At 36.8% G+C, this 23,020-nt stretch overlaps 6 protein-coding genes across 8 annotated transcripts in view; 2 read left to right on the top strand and 4 right to left on the bottom strand.

The window, feature by feature from the left end:
* Window positions 1–1,084: 1,084 nt before the first annotated feature.
* On the bottom strand, window positions 1,085–2,889 carry LOC105452753 (COMM domain-containing protein 3). The gene is made up of 4 exons (XM_011694141.1): window positions 2,371–2,889; window positions 1,934–2,258; window positions 1,565–1,839; window positions 1,085–1,422 (listed from the first exon to the last, which is right to left on the bottom strand). The coding sequence occupies exons 2-4, from the start codon at window positions 2,064–2,066 to the stop codon at window positions 1,255–1,257; spliced, it is 576 nt and encodes a 191-aa protein (XP_011692443.1). The 5' UTR covers window positions 2,067–2,258; window positions 2,371–2,889; the 3' UTR covers window positions 1,085–1,254.
* Window positions 2,890–2,970: 81 nt separating this feature from the next.
* On the bottom strand, window positions 2,971–7,513 carry LOC105452755 (polypeptide N-acetylgalactosaminyltransferase 1). The gene is made up of 9 exons (XM_011694145.1): window positions 6,833–7,513; window positions 6,429–6,617; window positions 6,133–6,299; window positions 4,674–4,848; window positions 4,157–4,487; window positions 3,838–4,023; window positions 3,513–3,761; window positions 3,287–3,430; window positions 2,971–3,200 (listed from the first exon to the last, which is right to left on the bottom strand). Exons 1-9 carry the CDS (start codon window positions 7,042–7,044, stop codon window positions 3,051–3,053), a joined length of 1,803 nt encoding a protein of 600 aa, XP_011692447.1. The 5' UTR covers window positions 7,045–7,513; the 3' UTR covers window positions 2,971–3,050.
* On the bottom strand, window positions 7,225–12,165 carry LOC105452754 (facilitated trehalose transporter Tret1-like). 3 transcript variants are annotated; one of them, XM_011694143.1, is made up of 9 exons: window positions 12,077–12,165; window positions 11,528–11,997; window positions 10,984–11,104; window positions 10,722–10,791; window positions 10,455–10,590; window positions 9,682–10,172; window positions 9,029–9,596; window positions 7,522–7,624; window positions 7,225–7,318 (listed from the first exon to the last, which is right to left on the bottom strand). In XM_011694143.1, exons 3-8 carry the CDS (start codon window positions 11,064–11,066, stop codon window positions 7,539–7,541), a joined length of 1,434 nt encoding a protein of 477 aa, XP_011692445.1. In that variant the 5' UTR covers window positions 11,067–11,104; window positions 11,528–11,997; window positions 12,077–12,165; the 3' UTR covers window positions 7,225–7,318; window positions 7,522–7,538. The 3 variants fall into 3 exon arrangements, with proteins under 3 accessions (XP_011692445.1, XP_011692446.1, XP_011692444.1); XM_011694144.1 differs by lacking the exon at window positions 7,522–7,624 and having other exon boundaries at window positions 7,233–7,318; XM_011694142.1 differs by lacking the exons at window positions 7,225–7,318; window positions 7,522–7,624 and having other exon boundaries at window positions 8,601–9,596.
* Window positions 12,166–12,289: 124 nt separating this feature from the next.
* On the top strand, window positions 12,290–16,863 carry LOC105452757. The gene is made up of 6 exons (XM_011694147.1): window positions 12,290–12,787; window positions 12,860–14,014; window positions 14,421–14,554; window positions 14,633–15,749; window positions 15,829–15,924; window positions 16,306–16,863. The coding sequence occupies exons 1-6, from the start codon at window positions 12,689–12,691 to the stop codon at window positions 16,405–16,407; spliced, it is 2,703 nt and encodes a 900-aa protein (XP_011692449.1). The 5' UTR covers window positions 12,290–12,688; the 3' UTR covers window positions 16,408–16,863.
* Window positions 16,441–22,126, bottom strand: LOC105452756 (structural maintenance of chromosomes protein 2). The gene is made up of 8 exons (XM_011694146.1): window positions 21,797–22,126; window positions 21,010–21,432; window positions 20,659–20,937; window positions 19,617–20,390; window positions 18,703–19,290; window positions 17,895–18,516; window positions 17,577–17,830; window positions 16,441–17,355 (listed from the first exon to the last, which is right to left on the bottom strand). Exons 1-8 carry the CDS (start codon window positions 21,962–21,964, stop codon window positions 16,930–16,932), a joined length of 3,534 nt encoding a protein of 1,177 aa, XP_011692448.1. The 5' UTR covers window positions 21,965–22,126; the 3' UTR covers window positions 16,441–16,929.
* A 141-nt stretch (window positions 22,127–22,267) lies between these two features.
* The window catches only part of LOC105452758, a 3,503-nt gene continuing 2,750 nt past the window's right edge, over window positions 22,268–23,020 (top strand). The window contains exons 1-2 of the mRNA XM_011694149.1: window positions 22,268–22,356; window positions 22,448–22,713. Coding sequence (XP_011692451.1) covers window positions 22,323–22,356; window positions 22,448–22,713 — 300 coding nt within the window. The 5' untranslated portion in view covers window positions 22,268–22,322. The remainder of the gene's footprint in view (window positions 22,357–22,447; window positions 22,714–23,020) is intronic.

The raw sequence follows: 23,020 nt of genomic DNA on the forward strand, positions 1-23,020 counted from the left end.
AGTATAGCTGAATCAGACAGCATTTTCGTTCTCCACTGTACATTTATTATAGTAATCTATTAAATTCAACAGTGATCTATTAAAGATAGTAATTTTGGAAAAATCAAAAATGGAATTCACGCTGTAAGATGATCACTCTTGCTATCGAAGTTTATATAAAATATTGTAAATTTGAATATTCATAATTATTGGAGCACACTTCATTTTATGTGACTGAATTGAAAATCTAACAGAAAGTTGGATCTCTTACTTTCAGACTAATTCGGCATCGAAGCGAAAATGATATAATTTCGAGGGTAATTTTGAAAATATTCGAAGACTGCTAATGGTAGAAAATGTCCGAGGCCTTATCCTGTCATATATCGAATAATTAATATGGAACAATAAAAAATGATAAATGTATGCGATATAATTACGACAAAAAAAAATTAGTTGACAATTAAACACTGTGATCATTACGTTACTTCATTCTAGATGGAGAAAATATTTTAACAAAGCAAAATTATTAGTCGTAAAAGCATAATATTTTTCTGTCATTCTGTCTTTCCTCTTCCCATTTGTCCTATCTCTCTCTCTCTTTCTGCATTTTATTTTTGCACTTTCCAAGCCTTCTCTATTGTTTTCTTTCTTAACTCTTCATTTTTAATAATTTATGCATTTTAGATTATCCGTTTATATGATCGTGCGAATTGGCGAAAGAGCAAAAATTAAGAGAGCATAACAAAGTGAACAATTTTTCTAAATAATTTTAATGGTTGGATATCAATTTATCTTACGAGATGTGCTAAATTTTATTTGTATATAGTGTACCATTATTACAAAATATATATTACATAGCAATAGTAAAGAATTATTAATTAATATAATTCTATATTTAATTAAAAGGGTATATAACTATATGTATTTTTTCGGCTAATAAAAACAAAATTTTAGGTAAATACCGGGCTGCAGAATAGAAGATGTGTACTGTATTTTTAATCAGTTTTTATATACGTACGTGTATATGTACACATATACATATACATGTATAAACGTATAAAAGTAACAGTAATGATTCTACATGGAATTCAAAGCTATTCTCTTCACGAATAATGCAAAAATATAATTGACTGCACTTACAGAAAAAACCGTATTGTTCATACATACACACATAGAACATTATCCTTCATATGTACAAATCACTATCAAAAGCAAAGATGACGAGAACGTATTTCCAAAACTGTACATTATAATCGCCCATAGACATTAGACCGTTCATATATTTGACATTTTTTCAATGTGTCTTATAGCATCCTTCAATTTGTACACCAACTCTTGTAGCTGTTGTATAGTACATGCAAATATCACATGCCTCACCTGATTGCATTCTTTTGTACTTATTCGTATGTTGTAAATCGGTACGTTGGTGAAACGCGTGCTAATCTGCATTAAAGAGAACGTAATATTTAATTTTTCTAGATTATATGATGTACATAATTTACGAGAAATTGTTTTTATATCGTTGGAATTACACATTGCATGAGGTAACGCAATCCAACGTAACGTTACCGGAAGGATAACTCACCTTCACGCAATGATGTAAACGCCAATCCGTATCCACTACGTGCGGCAGGCTACTTCCCGTCAGCTCCAGCTGAGTCTGGATGTTTTGTTTATTGTTCATATATGTACTGCATAGCGTTTCGATTCTTTGCCCATTGATGTGTTCATTGTGTAGAAAATGTTTCAAGCTCTCCTCATCGTAATCGTGTCGAGCAGCCTCTACGAAGAGGCAAGACACATTGGCAACGGCAGCCTTTATCAGATCTGACTTGGATGAATGAATAGTAGCGATACTTGCTGTAAAAAAAAAAAGATGTTAGTTAATTATAAATATTTGTATCTCGAAATATTCTTATATTTTAGAGAGAAAAATTAAGTGAGATCTGTTTACTTTTTCCATTGTTAATATTTTTAGTAATATATAACATTATGATGTCTAATAACTGCAGAAACGCCTCTTCGGGCAAAATGTTGCTATTCTGAATGCTTGCCAGGCCGTCGACGATTTCCTTTGCCAATTCCATCTCAACGTAATCAATACGCTTCTTGATATAAAAATTAAATGCAAATAATCTATCTTAAAAATAATGTCAACAAAAATAAGCTAGCTTGCGCACTTCAACAATTTTAACGATTTCAAGTCTTTGAAATCGTGAGCTGATCTCGATTGATTATCAGCACATTAATGACTTTTTAATTCCATTTTATAGATCTGCCTGAAAATATAGATAAGACAAAAAATTATTAATTAGTATTAATGTGTACTAAATAATTCTTTTTATAACTCTTAATATGTAGTTTACATGGATATTTCATACAATTATATACCTGATATTTGCAAATATTGATAAGAGATGTAAACAATTTTCTGTTCTCATTTTATACTATTGAGCTATTGTGACAGCTATTTATTTATACCGAAATGTTTAAACATTGTAACATCTCTCCCCTTTTCGAAAGGAGAGGGTTAAGTGTATCTTCAATCACTTGACAAAATTTCGTAGGTTAGCAGGAGAGACTATGGAGACATCGCTCGGAATAACTGTGAACTACAGATCTGTATTTTTGCTGTTGACAAGAAAAAAATTGCATTATATTTTATAACAACTTTCAGGATCGTATAGAATGATTAAAAAAAAAATCAAAACAAAAATTTGCTGAAATTGCACTACAGCTAGGTTGTAAGATTATATTATTATAAATTTTTAAGTCTCAAAGTGCAAATTGTGGCTGTATGCAAGTCTCACAAACATGAATGCAAAGCAATAAGCTAAAAAAATTTCGCAGGAAAATATTTTTTCGAAACAAAAAAAAAACATGCATTTAGGTCGCATGTTCTTTCTAAATTTAAAATATTGTCTGTGAAATAAATTTGTCTAATGATAAATATAATGTAATAGCCGTTAAAATTTGCAGAGAATATGAATGTATTTTACAAAAAGAGTAAAAAAAATGTTTATTCAATTAACAAATAACACAATATACTCTAAATAGACGAACACACAATGCTATGTAGACAACGCTTTATTAGAGTAGAAATCAAATTTCCAAAATTGATCTGGTACATCACTGCAGAGAGTCGCCTGCACGTTTTCGTCGTTATGTAGTTTAGTACCATCGAGACAGAGACCAGTTTCTACGTGTCTAATTCTTCCCTCCTACATGGATAAAAATACATTTCTCAATCACTCATGAATCGAACAAGTGCGTTTATAGTTGATATTAAAAAGAATTAGTACAGCACCTTCGTTAGCACCCATTTCTTTTCATCCTTCTCAATATTGCAGTCAGACATCTGAACTTGTGCGTACGGCTTCGAATCGATATCCAATATTCTGCCACAGGTCTCTTCTCTCCGTAATTCGCCGGACTTGCTCAACGAGAAGAACTAAATTGTCCGAATATAACGAATCTTTAAGTTTGAACCCGAACATGAATATTGCTAACACGTTAATCTGTATCTGACGTACCTGACTTGGATACAGCTTGGCGTGGCAATTATATAAACCTAAATTATACGGTTTGTCCTCCTCGTGCTGCAAGTTGTCTAAGCACAGTCGTCTCTTGCGCAATCTGACACGGCCGTAAGCTATTGCATTTTCATCCGGGATGAATTTTTCCGGGTAAACGTTATCGAGGTACCACTTGAAACTCTTACATTTGAGCCTCCTCCGCAATTCCAAACGCTCGCTTATGTCGCCAACGACTTTCGGGTTGTCCTACGAGATTTTATTTGGTTTTATGTATAAAGAGCTTATGCCAGGATTTTAATCATGCAATGTCCGACCTCCTTACCTTGAACTCATTGCGATGAAGTAAAAACAATCGTTTGTATTCGTCCATCCATACAAATGCTAAACGAGCGGTGTTTATTCCGTGAGTATCTTTGTCGTTTGGAAATTTGTATGGATGGAAGTTTCGAAAGATATGGCCGACCCGAGAGCAAGGAATGATTTCTAGTGTACCGCCGCATTGCCAAATCTGTTGAATCAATTAATCGAGAACATATATAAAGTCTCATTAGATCGAATACAAAATGTAAAAGCACACACATGTGTGTGCTTGTAATTATAACAACAACACTAATAAATGTACTTGGAAAAATTTTACTCACTCTGAAAGACATCTCCAAGTTTTCGCCGCCCCAACCATCCATCTTGTCATCGTAACTACCGATCTCCCAAAAGTATTCTCTGTTGATAGCGTATAGACCGCCTGCCATGGTAGGAGATCTAGTCGGTGATATAGGAGACAAACGCGATTCGACCTCGTGCTTCTGAATATTTATCCACGTGAAATGTCCCGACCACGTGAAACCACCGACTTGAAAGAAAAACGCTTCGTTATCGTGGAAATATTCTAACGTCTCCTCAGAAATGTTATCAATTATTGGCATTAGCACAGCATTCTTATTATCCTTTATTCGTTGCAGCAGAGGTTCTAACCTGCGTTACGTTAAAATATATTAATTAATTAATCAATGAAATTCTCTCTGTGTGCTTATATGTAAAGTTACTTTAATATTTAAGATATGAAAAATCAGATATATAGAAGAAAAATAAATGCCTTCTAATTAAATCTAGTTGATATATCATAATTAATTGATAATATAATTGATTTTAAAAAAATACCAGTTTTTAATAACTTCGCAGTGTGCATCCAGGAAGACAAGAACGTCGCCCATAGCATTTTTAGCCCCGTGAAGACGAGCACGTATCAATCCTTGTCTGTGTGGTAACCTCAGTAGCTTTACTTTCGCGGGCAAACGCGTCGAAAGATAATAATCCAATTGTCCCTGAAGTTCTTCTGCAAATAAAAAAATAAATTTTACATGTAACTTCAATAATTTAACATACTGCATTCTCTGCCAATAATATTAAATGGTTATATTATTCTTATTTTATATTCTTATAATTATTTTATAATTAGACATTTCACAGATATTATTGTTAGACCTAAATCTGTAGCGATCGTGGCGCAGAGAGTTGTGCGTCTGCTCTCGGCGTCAAAAACCCGAATTCAAATCCGAACTAGAAACAGCGGATTTTTATTCGATCGCTACCTCTCGGAAGGAGAAGCGGTAATCCACCGAGAGTATATCTTGCCATGAAAACCCCTCTAAATTAGACCGTTCGGAACCAAAGTTAAAACTTGTAGGTCCCAAATACCTGTGTAAATAGCGCACACCAGAGAAATACGATGAAGAGGGGTTCATCACGCTTCTGGCAAGAGGCAAAGGATCAAGATGAAATGCATGTGTGCACTTAATGCATACACAAAAGACCAGGCGACAACAAAGCTACTGCCACAATGCCCGCCACATAAAATACAACATCGAAAGTAACAAATAAATTAAGCACGAGTATAAAATATAAATTATTATAACAATTCGAGAATGAAGCAAAGATCAAAATTGTGGATTCCCTTACAATTGTATATGTATATAAAGCGCCTAACTTTAAACGCAAAAAATACAAAAGAGTGTGTAACGCAAAGAAGTACAAATGAGAGAGTAATGCTGTATAAACACATTAGATGATTTAGGGGATACGTTTGTACTAACTTTTCTAGTTTCTTCATTGATAGATGAATTAGAAAATTTAGTACAACCGTATCTCCTAAATCATTTAATGTGTTTCTACAGAATTACTCTCTCATTTGTACTTTGCGTTACATACTCTGTTGTATTTTTTGCGTTTAAAGTTAGGCGCTTTATAATCACATACAATTGCGAGGGAATCCACAATTTTGACCTTTGCTTCATTCTCAAATTATTATAATTTATATTTACTAATTTGTATTTTATACTCATACTTAATTTATTTGTAACTTTTAATGTTGTATTTTATCTGGCGGGCATTGTAGCAGTAGTTTTGCTGTCGCCTGGCCTTTTGTGCATGCATTAAGTGCACAATAAATAAATAAATATATATATATATATATGTATATTAATACACAATTTATGTCGCAAACACACATGTTGAGAAATGCGCCAGTATGTAATTTATGTAATTGTTAATTATATTAATATTAACAAATAATAAGGAGGAAAATCATAAATATTAATTATATTAATATCAATTTCGATACCTTCTTCACTATGATCGTCCACTAAAATAATTTCTTTTAACAAATTTGGCGGGGAACCCTTCAAGACACTGTGTACCGTGCGTAACAGGACACTCCATGGTTCGTTATAAAAAATAATTATTATACTAGCACTTGGTAATAATCTGTCATATGTGAGATTCGCGCATCTGAAAAGTAAAAGATTCGTATTTAGAAATACAAAAGACAAAGAATATTCTACATATCTACATGTATTATATAATCTAAAAATGACGTGACTTCTCAAACGCTGTATACTATACATATTAAAATCTTACAGCGGGTTGCGTACATCTGGTAATTTTCTGGTTAACGATATCTTATTCGAGAGGACGACATTCAACGCTTTTTTCGCAAGCGCTGCTTCACCTAGAATCTTCTCTTTTCCATACAGGTAAGCGGGTTCTCCGTCGTCCCCAAGACCAGGTACAACACCACGTTCCAACTTTGATATCCGCTGCTCGTACCTAAATTATCATCTTTAGTTTAATATCGCATTAGACAAAATGTCATTAGTTTAATGATTTGATTAGTAGTATCTCAAAGCCCAACATATTATTATTTAATAAAAAAGATAACTATATATATATATATATATATATATATATATATATTTATTTATTTATGGATAAGTAAATTGCGATTGAGAAGCGGTCAAAAGTAGCGTCAAGCAAACATTTACCTCTCCATCTGTAATCTCTGTAGCGCGACGTCCACATCTTTCCGTCTCTGCGAGCTATTGCCGTGCCTCGACAGGAGCTGCGTGAGCTGCTCTTTATAGAGCCTGGAACTGTCGCTGCCGCGAAATATTTGCTTGGCGATGATCAGAATGCCGATTATGTACAGTGTGCAGAAGGACAGTTTCAGCAGGGACTTGCGGCGGGTGAGCAACATCTTTTTCAGGAGTGTACCATCCTGACGGGCGGAACCGGTCAAACGATCGGCATGCCGAGTTGTTATTGTTGTTGTAGTTATCGCTGATGACGAGCAGCTGCCCAGTTATATACGCTATAGGTTATGATTATGAGAGCATGCACTTGTCGGACGTGTGTGTGGCGTATCCGGCCGTCATATATCTCGCTCATATCACGTGCACATCTGCAACAGGTGATTTTGACGTTTCAGCGTGAGAACATCGTTGCGGAAGCGACCCACTTCGCGCGCACACCTGGGGAAAATATCGTAACTTGATTTCGGTGGAAAATGCCTGCATATGTCGCGATATCAGATGTCGGACGTGTGCCGCGGATATACGCTCGCACGCTCGCTTACGAACGTAGGGAAAAAAAAAAGGAACGAAAGAGAGGAAAAGGCTAAATTTAAGTGCGTGTCGGTGTCCGTAAGGAAACTGCTCTAACCGGTTGTACGTACATTTAACGTATGCGTATCTATCTATCGCTCTCCTCTCCTTCTTTCATAAAGTTTGCAGAATGAGCGTACGAGCGGGTGATATCAACACAACAGATAGCCAAATCTGTTGAAAATAAATAAATTTTGCAAAGTGACCGCTGCCAGTTTTTTTTTGTCAGTAGAACACAAGCCAAAACAAAATCTGCTTTGAAAATATATGTATGGTGGTTAATTTAGTTTAGCCCTTCCTCTCCTTCAGTTTTGATGAAATCAGACTTATATATAATGGCAGATTCAACACACAGCACAACACACATTGTGGAGATCAAGCAGAATCTGCCACTTCGTAACCGTTTGATAATGTATTCCCTATATAAATGACGGTTACGTAATGACGGTTTCTGTTGACAGTCTCTTGTTAGATTATAGAAACAGATTCTATTCTGCTGACGAACTGCTAGCATGCTACTAACACTTTGCTTACTGAGAATCTAGCAATAAAATTTCCTGGTTCTTTACGTTGTAAGGAAAAATCGTGTAAAAAATTCATACGTATAATTAACACTTTTTGTCAGATGAAAGAGCTTTTAGAACACACGCGCACATACATGTGTATTATACGTGTAAGTTGAATTTCCATGCGACGGTAAACGCATTAGAGTAAAAACATTGTAACTATGTAGAGTGTCTCAAAACCACTAAAGTCTTTTTAATGACAGACTGTGTAACTAAAGTTGTGTTTTTCTTGGCTAAAATGTTAAGGGAGAGATCATTAATTTATTGCAACTTTCCAATCTTTTGTGTTACATATTTTTGCAATTAAGCTTAAAATTTGAATTAAATTCTACTCGGAATCAATTTAAAAAAATGCAGTTTTATTCACTGGGTCTTCAAATTTAATTTGCAAAAGATCCTTTTTTTAATAATTCGAAAATTATTGATGTCTCAATATTTTCAAGGAAAAATCGATATTAGTTTGGCCAAAAAATTTCAAAATGATAACTGCGCGGCGATCAGATGAGGACATCTCTATAAATAAATTACGATACTTATCTACGTACACAAGGAAGAGCAATTACAACACTTTAAATACCAAAGTATTCTACTAGTTACATTTTTTTACAATATTTATTATAAAGATTGTTATCGAGACATTGGAATGTCCCCTGTACATAATATTAACAGTCCCATCTCCCCTAACAGTTCCCCTCTGCAAATACTACTACTATACAGCATGCAAAATACGCACATAAATAAAAACCAAAGTGAAAGCGGCAAAATCAAGGATCTCGGGAGTTAGCATCGCGCATTTTTTTCTCTCCCGCGGAAGAGAAGAATTTCTCGATATCGGAGAACGACTTGCCCAGGGTTTCGGGCAGGAAGAAGTACACGAAAGCCGTGCCGGTCAGAGACATGAAGCTGAAAGAGAAAAAAATGCCCTCGATGCTCATGCTTCTCAAGATGTACGGGTAGCTCTTTATGACGGCAAACATCATTACGTAAGCGAAAGAAACCATGAGGCCCCCACCGACACCGCGTATGGACACCGGTAGCAATTCTCCGATCAGCGTCCACGGTATGACCACGAAGCCGAACGAGCTGGTGCAGATGTACGACAGCACGAAGAACAGCAGAAGCCACTTTTGATTCGCCACGGTTTCCTCGGCGTTGCCGTTCTCGTCGTACAGCACCGCGAAATGCATGTACATCCCAGAGAGAAACATGGAGATGGCCATGCCGATTCCGCTCAGGATGCAAAGGACCCGTCTACCGTGTTTTCTACTGCAGAAAACCGTTATCACACTTATGACGAAGCGAATGACGCCCAGCATGACAAGCGCGCCGTGTTCGTTAAAAGTGCCAAACGTCCCGCCCATCTCGTGAAAAACGGAAATAGCGTAGAATATGATCACGTAAGAACCGGACAGCTGTTGCAGCAGGAACAGCGTGAAGAGTATCAGCATAGGCTTATAGGCATGCGGGGCTGTGAACAAGTGGTAATAATTCTTTACAGACGCTACGATATTTTTTGATCTGTCACTCGCTTCATGGTTCCCGCAGGTCTCCATGATTCGCGAATATTCCTCCTCACGAATCTAGAAAACCAATTGATCCGTTCTGAAAATATGTTCACCGAAGTAGAAAAAAAATCGCAAAGATCTCGCTGCTGATCGTACTCACGGTTTCCCTTCTGTTAAGTCGCTTCAAACTGTGTCTCATCCTGGAAATTCGTTTCTCGTCGAGCGCGCCGTTTTGAAAACACACGAGCCAGTACGGGCTCTCAGGTACGAAGTAAAGCGTGAAGAAAATGCAACATTCTAACGCAAGGAAAATCATGGTCATCTTCCGCCAGTCCAGCGCCACGGCCAGACAGCAGGTGATTAGTATACCCAACGACACGAACACGGAGTTAAGGCACAGAAGCATCGGCCGGACCTGCGGATGCGTGAGCTCCGATATGTAGACCAGACCGACGGTCGTTAAGCCCGCCGCGATTCCGGCTACGACTCGCGCCGCGTAAATGGCAATCACGGATTTGGCCAGCATCAGTGCGAGCCACGATATCGCCGCGGGGATACACGATACTAAACAAACGACTTTGCGTCCGAATTTATCCATTAGAGGCCCAGCGATTAGGGATCCTATTGGCAACGTTATTGTAACTAGGCTCGCTGTAGAACAAAACAGAGGTAAAGTAAAATACATAAACATGTTACTGCAACTCAAATTTTCTACCTACTACCAAATAAAACCACATAGCAAATTATATGATTAGCATACGTCTACTTTTCTACCAAATAATCTAAGATATATTTCTCAAGCACAAATTAATATAAAATTTTTATTAAAAAAAAGACTACATAGCACTACGCGAATAGCACATTTTACTTTTCTATTGAATAAAAGTCTACCATCTATTCCTTACGCAAAATGTAAAATCATATAAGACTCACCTATCCAAGACCCTTCGCTCTCGGTAATTTTTACATCAGTATTATTTGATTCTAGCCCATCTAATAAAATGGTACTGTATACCATGTTTACACCGGCCTTTATAGCTATACAATGAACGATACAGCTTGCAATAATCTAAAAGACGACACATAATATATTTATTTTAGTCAACATATTAGTCTTGTATCGCATTTATAGCAATTATAAATTTGTCTGTACGCGCGTGTGTGTGTATGTGTATGTGTGTGAGAATATTGAAAACTTGCCTGTGGCATTACATCTGCCATTTTAATTCTCTCCTTCGAGCTTCTATTGGTAATCCGTGGAAGAAAGTTACTGTAAAAAAAATTAGAACTTCCTGTATATCTTTCAATCTTAAAATCAAAATTATTCTTACAGATAATTTTTAGATTGTATATAAAAATATATATATATATAAATATTATATATATTTATATATATTTTTTTAATATAATAAAAAAATATTAATATGTGTACTTATATTGCACAACTCTCCCTTTACTTTACCTGACAATTTCATTGCGAAGTTTCCCATCGTGTACTGTGTCTGTCTGTGTCTTTCCTTCGACAATTTCTTCTATTTTACTCATTTCAACCAGTAGCAATATCAAAACTAGCTAAGATATTTCTGAAATAAAAGCAGGCAGTAAAATGACAAACATGATATGTATATACTCACTCGTAGTTTACCAAAAGAGTTTAGAATTTTCAAAGCGATAAAAATGTAAATATAAAATGACATTGTGAGAATATTTAAAAAATAATTATAATATTAGAATATACTAAAATAATGATTAAAATCATTATTAAAACACACTGTTAAATTAATGACCTGATATTTGAGATTCTCTTCAGAAATTTCATTAATATACATCGCAAAATGCAACAGACAATAACTTGCATACTAATAAAATAATTATACAAGCGTATATATTTGCATAGGATATGCATTAGCTATACGAAATATATACTTTAGCCGTCGTTAACGAAAAAAAATAAACTTGGAATACCAATTTTGACTTTGATGCTGTCTATGACATAAGAAACTTACGCTTATCTATGATGACGTTTATCATCGAAAATGGAAAAGTACAAAAAAATTTTTTTCATAAATGTAACATATTCATTCCTGTTTACATTGCACGTCGACTCGGGCCGATATTTCGTGTACGAACGATTTCCTTCGTTCCACTTCTTCCCCAAACAATTCTGCAGAGCCGAAAAACTTTCCCTCATTCACTATTCACAGTTGTCATGCGATCATGTGACCATATTAAGCCGTAATAGAAGCCAATAAATCACAAATCCACACACTTCCACCAAACAAACTGTACGAACTAAAGCAGCATCAAAGAGAAAAAATCCGAGAGCGGTTACATCGGCGTTTTTCGTGGAATCATTCCTGCGCCACGCTAACGCCAGCTGAAAAGGCGCGTGTGAATTACGTAGCCAGATTTACCTCTCACCAGCCGATCTGATCACTTTTGTTTGTTGCCCACAGGACAGATGCGTTGATAATAACTATATTGTATAGAAAAAAAATTGACATTAATTTAGTAAAATAAAGTACATGGTATTATTGCGTCGCAAATATTCTTACTTGTGGAACATATCTCTGAGTCATGAATTTACTGCGTCAAGAGCTATAATTGTTCAGGCATTTATACGTTATAATTGTTATATGCACGATAGAGCGATTGAGAAATATATCGATAGGCGATAATATACTTAAATAGTCCGGCTGGTAATATCGAGCTCTCTTTTTAATCGCTAGATACGCATGCGCGAAATTCGTCTCTTTAATTCGTACAGTACACATTCCACGTACATGACATATCGGTGCATAATACTGTCAAGAGGGGACGACTGAGGACGATTATATTTATTCCCAGATAAGAGAAAGATACATATCCTATTTCAGTTATAAATATGACACGTGATCTCGAATACGAATTAAGATTCGTATGAAAGTACAAACGATACAAAATAAATATATACGTATACACACGATCTCACGGGTATACACTAGGGAAAAATATCGTCAGTGTTTAGTTCTGAGAGCGCATAAACATGTTTAACGAGACGAGGGAACGAGCGAATTATTTTTACGTTTGTCTACATTTTGCATAATAATAATAATAAACGGAATTGAGATCTCAGTATTTGTTGAGGAGTAAGGAGGGGTCCCCCACTGATCAATATGAATTAAGTGATGGCACCTGCAGCGAAGGACAGATGGATCAGACGTTTTATAATTACCGAAACGAAGCGGCACAAGAAGGGCTTCACGATCTACAAAGTTACTTCTATGGTATACATTTGAGAATATTGTATTTCCCTTTCAAATCCCGATAAGCTAAATTTTGCTGTTTTTTTCTTCTAGATATTTCTGAAATCCTCCCACGAGGAGGTGTCGAAGGTGTCGGTGTGGAAGCGCTACAATGACTTCAAGAAGCTTCACGCCGAGCTCGGTCACTTGCACAAGCGTTACGGGACGAAGGAGAGCTTCCCGGCTTTCCCCAAGTCGAAGTACTTCGGCAGATTCGAGGCCGAGGTTGTGGAGGAGAGGAAGAGATGCGCGCTCAAGTTTTTGGAATTCGTCGGACGGTACTCGTACTTGTACACGAGCGATATCTTCGTAACGTTCTTCGACACCAGTCACGCGGACAGTTGCGGCAACGATTGCGCGCATTCCCTGAGCTCCGACACGTCCGAGGACGATCGCGTTGCCGCCCTGAGCGACGCCGCGCACGTCGTGAATGACAACGCGGTGCCCGCGAGCGCCTGCCGAGCGCCTGTTCAAGTCCCGTTGAAGGCGGGATCGCAAAGTGCACTGACGAATTCGCGCTCCACGTTGTCGGGCGTCATTTGCGCGAACAAGAATGAACTCGCGGCACATCGGAGGAAGAATGAATCTCACGGCGATATCGATTTGCCGAATGCCAACGTCAGCAGGGAGGAGCAGAGCTACAAAACGGCCAAGTTGCACACGCGGGGTAACGTCGCCAAACATCACGATGCGCATCAGAACAAGAGTTCCGACAGGCACGACGTGACGGCACTCGGCGACGTGTCGGGTTTCGACAGTCTGAACAACAATGTCAGTAAGCCCCTTTCGAATTACGACATTCCGCATCCCAACGCGTATTCGGCGATATTGCGCGAGGAGGTGAACGTTCGCCAGGCACGGCCGGACATCACGCAGTACCTCTTGATAGCGGCCGCTCACATAAGCGCGGCCTTCAAGCACGAATCCATAGCGGAGTACGAGGAAGCTTTCACGCAGTACAAACTGGGAATATCGTGCCTGATAAACGGCGTGCAGTTCGACCCGGACGGCACGAGAGTGCCGGGCATAAAGGACAAGATATCGAAGTACTTAGCACGGGCCGAGCAATTGTACAACGAGCACCTGAATTGCAACGTCTCGAAAGTGAGCAAACCGGTGTCGGAGCTTCAACACTATAAAGTGCTTAAGATAATGAAATCCGTGATGCTCGTAACGGACATGCGTGCGAATTGTAACAGAATAATCAAGGTAATTTGACTATACTATGCTTCTTACGAATTTTACTTTTTTATTATAAATAAAAAGGTATTATATTATTGGTCGAGGCGTTCCACATTGAAATAGTCTTCGAAGCAGAATTGTTGTACGATAAATTATCCAGTTTTATTACTTTTGAGTGAATCGCGAGCCACATCACAGCTTCCGTTTAACGTAGATACACAAATATTATATATTAATTATATATTAATATTAATATATATTTTGCGATCTTGTTAGAATTTTATAAATTAGGAGGATTTATTATTAGTTAGGATTATTATAAATAAAAGGCGTTAATACATTTGCGATAATAAAAATAATTAAATAAAAAGATAAAAGTAAAATAATGTAGATTAAGATATTTTTAATTTATTAGTGTAATTCATAATTTCAGACTGTGGAGAAATCCTGTATTTACGAGGACAGTATAAGCAATTATGTGTTGCACAAACAGGTACCTTACATGGTGCATTTATACGCGTGTATTGAAACTGAGACTAGTGTATTTTTAGTCCTGCAATACGCAAGGTACAGTACGATAAATTTACTCGTAATATCTTGTCCAGTATCAATTTACTTTTATGTACTTTACTCATTGTGTTACAGCTGTGGAAGACTGTGGGACTTCGTGGACCTGCATTACGGAGTATCTGACATTCCGTGCAACGTAATTCCAAATCGCACATGTACAAATGGAGATATCAACGGGGAGGTCAATTGCAATGAAAATCTTCGTGGACCAAATAAAGCGGATAGAATTATGGAAAACAAATTACGGGGGAATAGTCAAAGCGCGACGGACGTTCGAAGTGAGATCCATATGGAAATGCCTACAACGCAATTATTAGAAAAGTCGCAGGAATTGTTACAATCCGTTAATGCAACGTTGAGAAGAAGCAATTCCATCGTGAATCGATTAAACGAGTACAAAGAATTGAGACATTCGGATGGTGTACCGTCGCCGAATGCGAAGACTGTCACGCAGATCTCGGAAGGGTCAGATCTTGTGTTATCTAATGCTTATCGCAACAAATCACTAGATTCTAAGAAGATAGTCGGCATTGTAGTAGAGAATTCTTCGACAAAAGGTTTAAAGAATAAAGATCTGAAAGTCAGTGATTCTTCATTGACGAACAATAACGAAAATGTGTCGAGAAATATTTGTGCAGCCACATTAAACGGAAGTTGTATGGCTCGCGATTCGCTCAAAAATAATAAAGTGGATAATTTATCGTGTAACAACTCTACTTCGAAGACTACTTCAATGCGAAACGCCTCGACCAATAATATAGTGCACATCTGTGAAAATAATAATACCGAAAGTATATCCAATCAGATAAATTCAAACGTTAATTGTAACATTGACGAAACACAATATCTGTATCAAGAGAACAATATAGAATATATAGACGAAGAACAGACATTTTGGCAAGTACCGGAATCTGTAATTCGATCGTGGGCAGCTGAGATGCTTTTGGCTTTGGAGGCACTTCATCAGCAGAATATCCTGATTCTCGACTTCAAACCCGACAATATTCTCCTCGATGACGCGGGACATATCCGGCTTACTTATATCATACCGCAGCACAATGTTGAATTATCTAAACTAACATATCCGTATTCGTCACCCGAGTTGGTAACGTTCTCTCCGACCGTTCTCGTCACATCCGCTACGGACGTCTGGAGTTTCGGAGTTATTTTGTACGAGCTACTCACCGGCACTGTACGTGTGTAGAACTGTGGATATTAATTCTAAAAGAAATTATATATATCTAGTAAAGTTTAACTTTTATTTCTCGCAGATGTTTATCAGGAATCATCCAGGATCATTTCATTCACATTCCGCAATTAACATTCCTAGCAGATTATCGGAAAGTGCAAGGTCTTTGTTATATGGCGTAAGTTTATTAAATTAGCTTTCCAAATGCTTTTAAAGCTATTTTTGTTAAAATAGCTTTAAAAGCATTTGTTATTATATAATGGAGATAAAAATTGATTCTCTGGAGACGCACAAAAATGTATGTCAGTATAAAAAAAAAGATAATTTTACTTAAATTATACATAATAATGTCATAATAATGTCAAAACAGTTGTTTTATTTTAAAATTTGTGTTAGTCTGCCGCAGTTTTTTTAAATTAATCTCACGATTTAACTTTTTAATGTCCAACTTTAGATCTCTATGTTATTTGATAAAAATCTTATCAATATTTGATATGCATTCGCGCATACACATAATTATAAAAAAATAATAATGTTATCTATAAAATTATTGTTGCAGATCCTGAAATATTATCCAGAGGAACGACTGACGATAGATGAGATAAAGCGGCATCCATTTTTCGCAGGACTCGATTGGTTAATCAATTCTCAAACTTATTAATATTTACGTTATTAAGGAATTCATAGATTTTTATTTTTGTTAAAATAGCTTTAAAAGCATTTATTATATAATGGAGGTATAAATAGATTTTCTGGAGACGCACAAAAATGTATGTCAGTATTATAAAAAAAAGGTCATTTTACTTAAATTATATATAATAATGTCAAAACAGTTATTTTATCTTAAAATTTGTTACATAAATTATTTAGATTTTGCTTTTTCTATATTCAGAAGAACGACTGACGGTAGATGAGATAGAGCGGCATCCATTTTTCGTAGAAATCAATTGATTGAATATCATCAATTCTCAAACTTATTAATATTTACGTTATTAAGGAATTCATAGATTTTTATTTTTGTTAAAATAGCGTTTAAAAGCATTTATTATTATATAGTGGAGATACAAATTGATTCTCTGGAGACGCGCAAAAATGTATGTCAGTATTAAAAAAAAAACTGGTAATTTTACTTAAATTATACATAATAATGTCAAAACAGTTATCTTAAAATTTGTTGCATAAATTATTTAGATCTCGCTTTTTCACTTCTACTTATTGTCGACATACCGTCAACGAATCTAGTCGTGAATAAAACATTGGCATTGTTGAACATACCGTTCTTTAAGGACACAACAATAAATTGCGAATGTTTGAAATGTCTCTTTAACATTGTACCTATATTTTCTGTATGCGAAAGATCCAGGGCAGCGTCTACTTCGTCCAGAATATAAAGCGGCGCGGGTTTATAGAGGAGCATAGCTAAGACTAATGACAAAGCAACTAGGGACCTTTGCCCACCGGATAATTCTCCTAACGACTCCTTCCAGACACCCGAGAATCCAACTTTCACCTCTAAACCGTCTGTTATTGTTTCGTTCTCCGGCGGTCGCAGCTTGGCCTCGGCTCCCGGTAATAAAGTGCTAAATATAGACCCGAAATCCTTGTTCACCTGATGAAATACAAAATTGATATACTTCGGACATTGTGAACTTATATATCGCAATTACAATACTCTTGTCTAATCTAAGTCATAAATAAGTTTGTTTGTAATGTATTTAGATTGAAACAATACTGTCCAATATATAAAACATATAAAAATAAATGTATAAAGAAATGTTTAAAAAATTAGTAATTTTTTAATATATGATTTGTGGTGCAAAGAAATTATACCTGCTTCCAAGCTTTCAGCAAGGTTTGCTTCTTCTTTTCATCCAAGTGCCTGATCGTCTCCAGAATTTTATTCTTATCGTTCTCGACTATCCTCTTCTTTTTTAATGTGTCATTATATTGCTCTTCCTCTTTGTCGAGAAGGCTGATTGACCGCGTATTTATATTACGACTCATCTTTTCGTGCATTTCTTTTAATCGATGTACTTTTTGTTCCATCTCTTCTGGCTTATGAACTTCAAAATCGTATATACCACCTAAAAATATACGACACATATGATATATATCATCTAATTAAGTAATATTTTTCTCTGTAAATACCTTTCTTTCCGAAGTAAGGTTTCTCTTGCTCAATCCACTCGTACTTTCTTGTGAGCTCCAAAACTTTTTGCTTACAATCCGCTGCATACTTTTTGATATCATTAATTTCGTGATTCAATTTTTTGATGTCCAATTCCAGATCTTTATTTTGCTTAATAATATCCTCTTTCTTTGCTATCAACCTTTGTATGTCTTTGTTTTGCTGATTAATCATGTCCTTTTGCTTTTTAACACTATTATGCAATTCCGTAACTTTTTCTTTAGTCTCTTCCAATTGTTGCCGAAGAGTTTCACCCTTTTCTTCATACATATTGGTTTTCTCATTCACTTGAAGCAATTGTTCATTACCGCTTTCAATACTTTTCTTCAATTCCTTTATTTCCAATTCAAGCGTCTCCGACTCTTGTTCCCTCTTCTGCCATTCTTTGCGACTCTGTTCCGCTTTTTTCTTTAAGACATTCAATTGATTCTCGGCTTCCTTCAGATGTCTCTCACGAATATTCACTGCATCTTTTAACTGAATTTCTATGTCTTTCGCACGTTTTGTACTTTCCTTTTCCAAAGTCTTCGCTGCAGCCATCCGTTGTGTGAGCTCTTCGATACCTGCATTGAGAGCATCCACCTGAAGATAAATATATACACATATGTACATTGTGTACAAAAAAAGAAAAAATAAGTTTACAGCTAGGCATTTATAGTTTACCTATACAAGCAAAAATTTCTTATTTTCTAAATTTACGTTTAAATATAATTATATATATATATATATATAATTATATATGTTTACAGATTACATGTAAATGTGTACCTCTTCCTTGATTTTATGGTAAGTTGTTTGTTGCAACTTCTGTCGTATCATACTAATTTCGTAAGTCAATATATCATACTTTTGTTTCAATGTTGCATGTTTTTCGGCAGTTTTTACAATATTTGACATTTCACTCTCTACGTCCTTTAAAAGTTGTTCTTTGCGATTCAGTTCGTTCCTAATTTCCTTCAATTCTTCCAGTTTTAATAGAAGTGATCCAGCCTTCGCTGGAGCACCGCCAGATAACGTGCCGACCGGATCGAAAAGATCGCCCTCCAAGGTAACGCACTTCTTCATAATCTTCTCGTGGAAAGCTATTTTCTTGGCAGTCTCCATATCCTTGCACACAAATATTTGACCGAATATCCAGGTCATCGCTGGCGTAATTTCATTTGGAAAATCAATGAGAGACAAAGCTGGCTGAACGTTCTCCTTCCCAACCAATCTCTCCGCCAGATTGATCGTCTGCTGATCCATTGTTCTACCGGTCATTCGATTGAGCGGGATAATCGTAACTCGTTGCTGCAATTGCCCGTGTTGGAGAAGCTTTTTACTTGTGGTTTCGGTGTCAACTATTACATTGTAAAGCTGAAACATAATTACATTCGTGAAATAAAGGAGATTCTCTTCAAAAGTTAAGGCTGGATCTACTAATGTGTTCTTTGCATTTTGCTTTTTACCACTTTTTATCACTCTTGCCTCTTTGCCTCTTATCCTGATCCTTCATTTTCGCCCGGGATACTTAAATGTTGACAAACTTCGGAAGAGACAGGAAACACATGACAAAAAACACGATTGTCGATAAAATGATCGCAAAGGGGGAAAAAGGCAAGAGGTAAAAAGCAGGAAGCAAAGAGCACATTGTAGATCCAGCCTTGGGGAAAAATCTTACAAAGTGGTGGAAAACGTTATACCTTGCCGCCTGCAGCAACCTCCAAGGCGTACGCAGCTCTCTTATCCTTCACGTTAATCAATTTGCACACGATACCTTTTACGGATTTTGCATTGAAATTAGGCTCGGGATTCTGATACTGGAACCTCGTTCGAGGATTCCTCGACTCAAACTGATCCAGCGTGTCACGCAGTGGCTTCATTTCCGCAATCAGGTTACTCCTCCGGGTTTTCAAATCTTCCGCATAGCCGTCCTTGTAATCCAACTTTTGCAATTCGTTCTCCAAACTCTTCAATTCTTTCTCTTTCTTCTCCAAGTCCACGTTATACGTTTTACATTCATTCCCGCTATTGTACATATCCTTCTGTTTTTTACTCAACTGCTGCCTGTTGTGACTCAGCGTCATCTCGCACTGTTTAAGCTCGGTCTGTGCCTGCGTCGCGCTCTGCTTGGCACTTATCAGCTGCTGCTCCAACGTTGCGTTCTCACCGTCCTCGCTCTCCAACAGGCCCGCGCTGATCTTCTGGTATTTCTCTTGTGCCTCCAATACCGCGTCAGTGTCCTTCTGACACCTCTCCTTCAAGTTCTGGAAAAGTCCACCCACTTTCTCCAATTCCTTCTCCTTCAGGACGAGCGCATTTTGATCGTCCTTTATATTAGCCTCTATATGCTTCGTTGTTTTCTTCACAGCTTTAACATCTTCCTTGTTACTGTTCACCTCGGCGGATAATTTGCACTGCTTCTTCTCATTTTCCTGCAGCTCCTTCTCTAAGGTTTCCAATATGCTACCTTTTTCCTGTTAAAAGATTACTTGATAATACATGTTCTTTATACTATGAATTTAACATTATGCTAATTTAAAATTACTATTGAAGATTATTATTATTACATTATATTTTATAACAAAAATGTTACAAAAATACATTTAAAAAATATATTAAGAATTTAATACAACTAATATGATGTATAATGACGACAAGTGCAAGACATATCCTTTTAATCTTCCGAGACATTATGTGAATATATTTTGCAGATAAAGAAATAAAAAAAAAAAGAAATCATACCGCTTCCTTTTTCTTTATTAGTTCATTACATTTTGCCTCTAAACTCTTGATTTCTTCTTCACCAGCAGCTATGTTCTCCGACTTGGAATCAATTTTATTTTGTACGACTTTAACATTTTCCTCCGACTTTTGACTATTCTCAAAAGCAGCAACATACTTCCACGCGAGGAGAATCTTTTTGCTGTGGTTAAGTTCTCTTTCTATCGTCTGGAATTCCACGTATCTCGTTCTCTCCTCCTTTAACTTGTTCAATTTTGGTCCTATTTCTTCTCTCAAAATCTGTAAGGTGTACAAGTGAATAAATATCAAGGAGTCAAAATATCAATCTACAAATCGTATCATACAACATACAGTATTTATCTCCTTTAATTTGCTATCCTTCTTCTCTATAGTGATCAGCGCCGACTGCTTCTTCTTCTCGTACATTTTCGTTCCCGCCGCTTCCTCGAGCATAGACAGAATTTCCACCGGCTTCATATTCAACACTTTCGTTATTCTACCTTGCATGATTAAAAAGTGTGGATTGTTCACATTCAACTGGACGGAACAGAACAAATCCTGCACGCGTTTGTTCGGCGCATTCGTCCCATTGATCATGTACTTATTTTTACCGCCGATCACCACCTGTCTGGTGATGACAATTTCTTCATACTGCTCATAACCCATGGGAGATGACTGTTCGTCACGATTATCAAATGTTATCGTAACGCTGGCCTTTTTTATGCCTGCTTGACCAGATTTGTAGACCAAATCTTGCAGGGAGGTAGCACGCACCTGTATTAAATCGAATCGATATTGTCAGTAACATGATTTGGTAAACAAATCATTCACAATTCAACAGACATCGCTGTCGTGTGTGTTAATCGAATAGGAATACTTTTATGGAACATAATTTTTAACAGTGATGATATTGGCAATTAATTATTAATTATAATTGCCAATATTATTATTATTATATATAATCTAAAAATACAATAAGAATTCTTCATTATAAGATTATTACAATTTTAGACTAAATAGTTTTTTATAAAACAATATTACATTACAAGAATGAGGCTATGTTCGAACGTCGTGCATTATTTCGAGTAAATCTTTTAAAAAAATACAAGATATATGCGCGAAAATGGTCGGGATTTACCTGGCCAAGATTCGTAATGCCCAAAACAAAGCATATCGCATCCAAAATATTTGACTTTCCGCTACCGTTAAATCCCGTGATAGCGTTGAATTCCTTGTCGAAGCCGTTTATCTCGATTCGCTTGCCGTAGGACTTGAATCCCTCCAACACGATCGACTTTATATACATGTTTCAATCGGCAGCAAAATACACACGATCGGTACCGGCGCATTGACAATTCGTCAATCGTCTTTCGTGGTAACAACAACAACAACAACACGATCCCCTCACGGCGATTCAAACGCTTTCGAACTCAAACCGATGACTCGCAGGACGCCAACCGATGCGCCACTCGCAGACGGATTTCTCAAGTGCGCTGATTGGCGGCGGAATAGAGAGGTTCTCGTGTCCCCAGAGAAATTCACCGTCTCGTAGCCAATCGGCACGCTTGAAATAATTCGTGGGGCGACAAGTGAGATTGGCTTTATGCACGGTTCACACACAGGTATTCTGACACATTCCCGACGACGTTCGGCGACGATGTGGCATGGGTTTAAGAGAGCCTCTATTTATGACACCTTGTTCGTACTAGTGATACATTCGACAGCGGTATATGTATGGTTTGTTGTGAGAGGAGGATATTTAATGCAAGAGTTCTTTGTGATAATACAGCGATCTGTAACTTCCGAGTTTTTCACTCGGCTCCCGCATGTCCGTCTGGGAGAGGAGATAAAAACAGCGACAGCATGACCGACGCCGGCCAATGTGAGGTCAACGAGAGCTATCGTTTCAAATGGAACAACTATCAGAATCATCTGTCCGACGTCGTGCGGCAGCTCCTGGAGGAGGATTGCATGGTGGATGTCACCCTATCCGCAGCTGGTCAACGTATACACGCGCATCGCATTGTATTGTGCGCGTGTAGCATTTTGTTTCAGGTAAACAACCTCGTTCCGACGCGAAAACTTGTTACAATACTTTCGTAAACAATCTCGCAATTAGACGATTGAATATTATATAGGTATTGTTTAATGACGCAGCAACCGCTCCTTGCCGAAACAATTTTTTTTTTTTAAAGATTTGGCTTTAATTACTTTTTTTTTTTAATTACTTTGTTATGCTGTGTTAACTTGTGTGTGTGTATTGCGAGAGTAACATGTTTGTACACAATTAAATAGCTCTATGCATAACTTGTATAACATAAAATAATAATTATTATATAATCATATATATATATATATATAT

The sequence above is a fragment of the Wasmannia auropunctata genome, unplaced genomic scaffold (assembly GCF_000956235.1).
Source record: "Wasmannia auropunctata unplaced genomic scaffold, wasmannia.A_1.0 LD336026.1, whole genome shotgun sequence".
NCBI classification, from domain to species: Eukaryota; Metazoa; Arthropoda; class Insecta; order Hymenoptera; family Formicidae; genus Wasmannia; species Wasmannia auropunctata.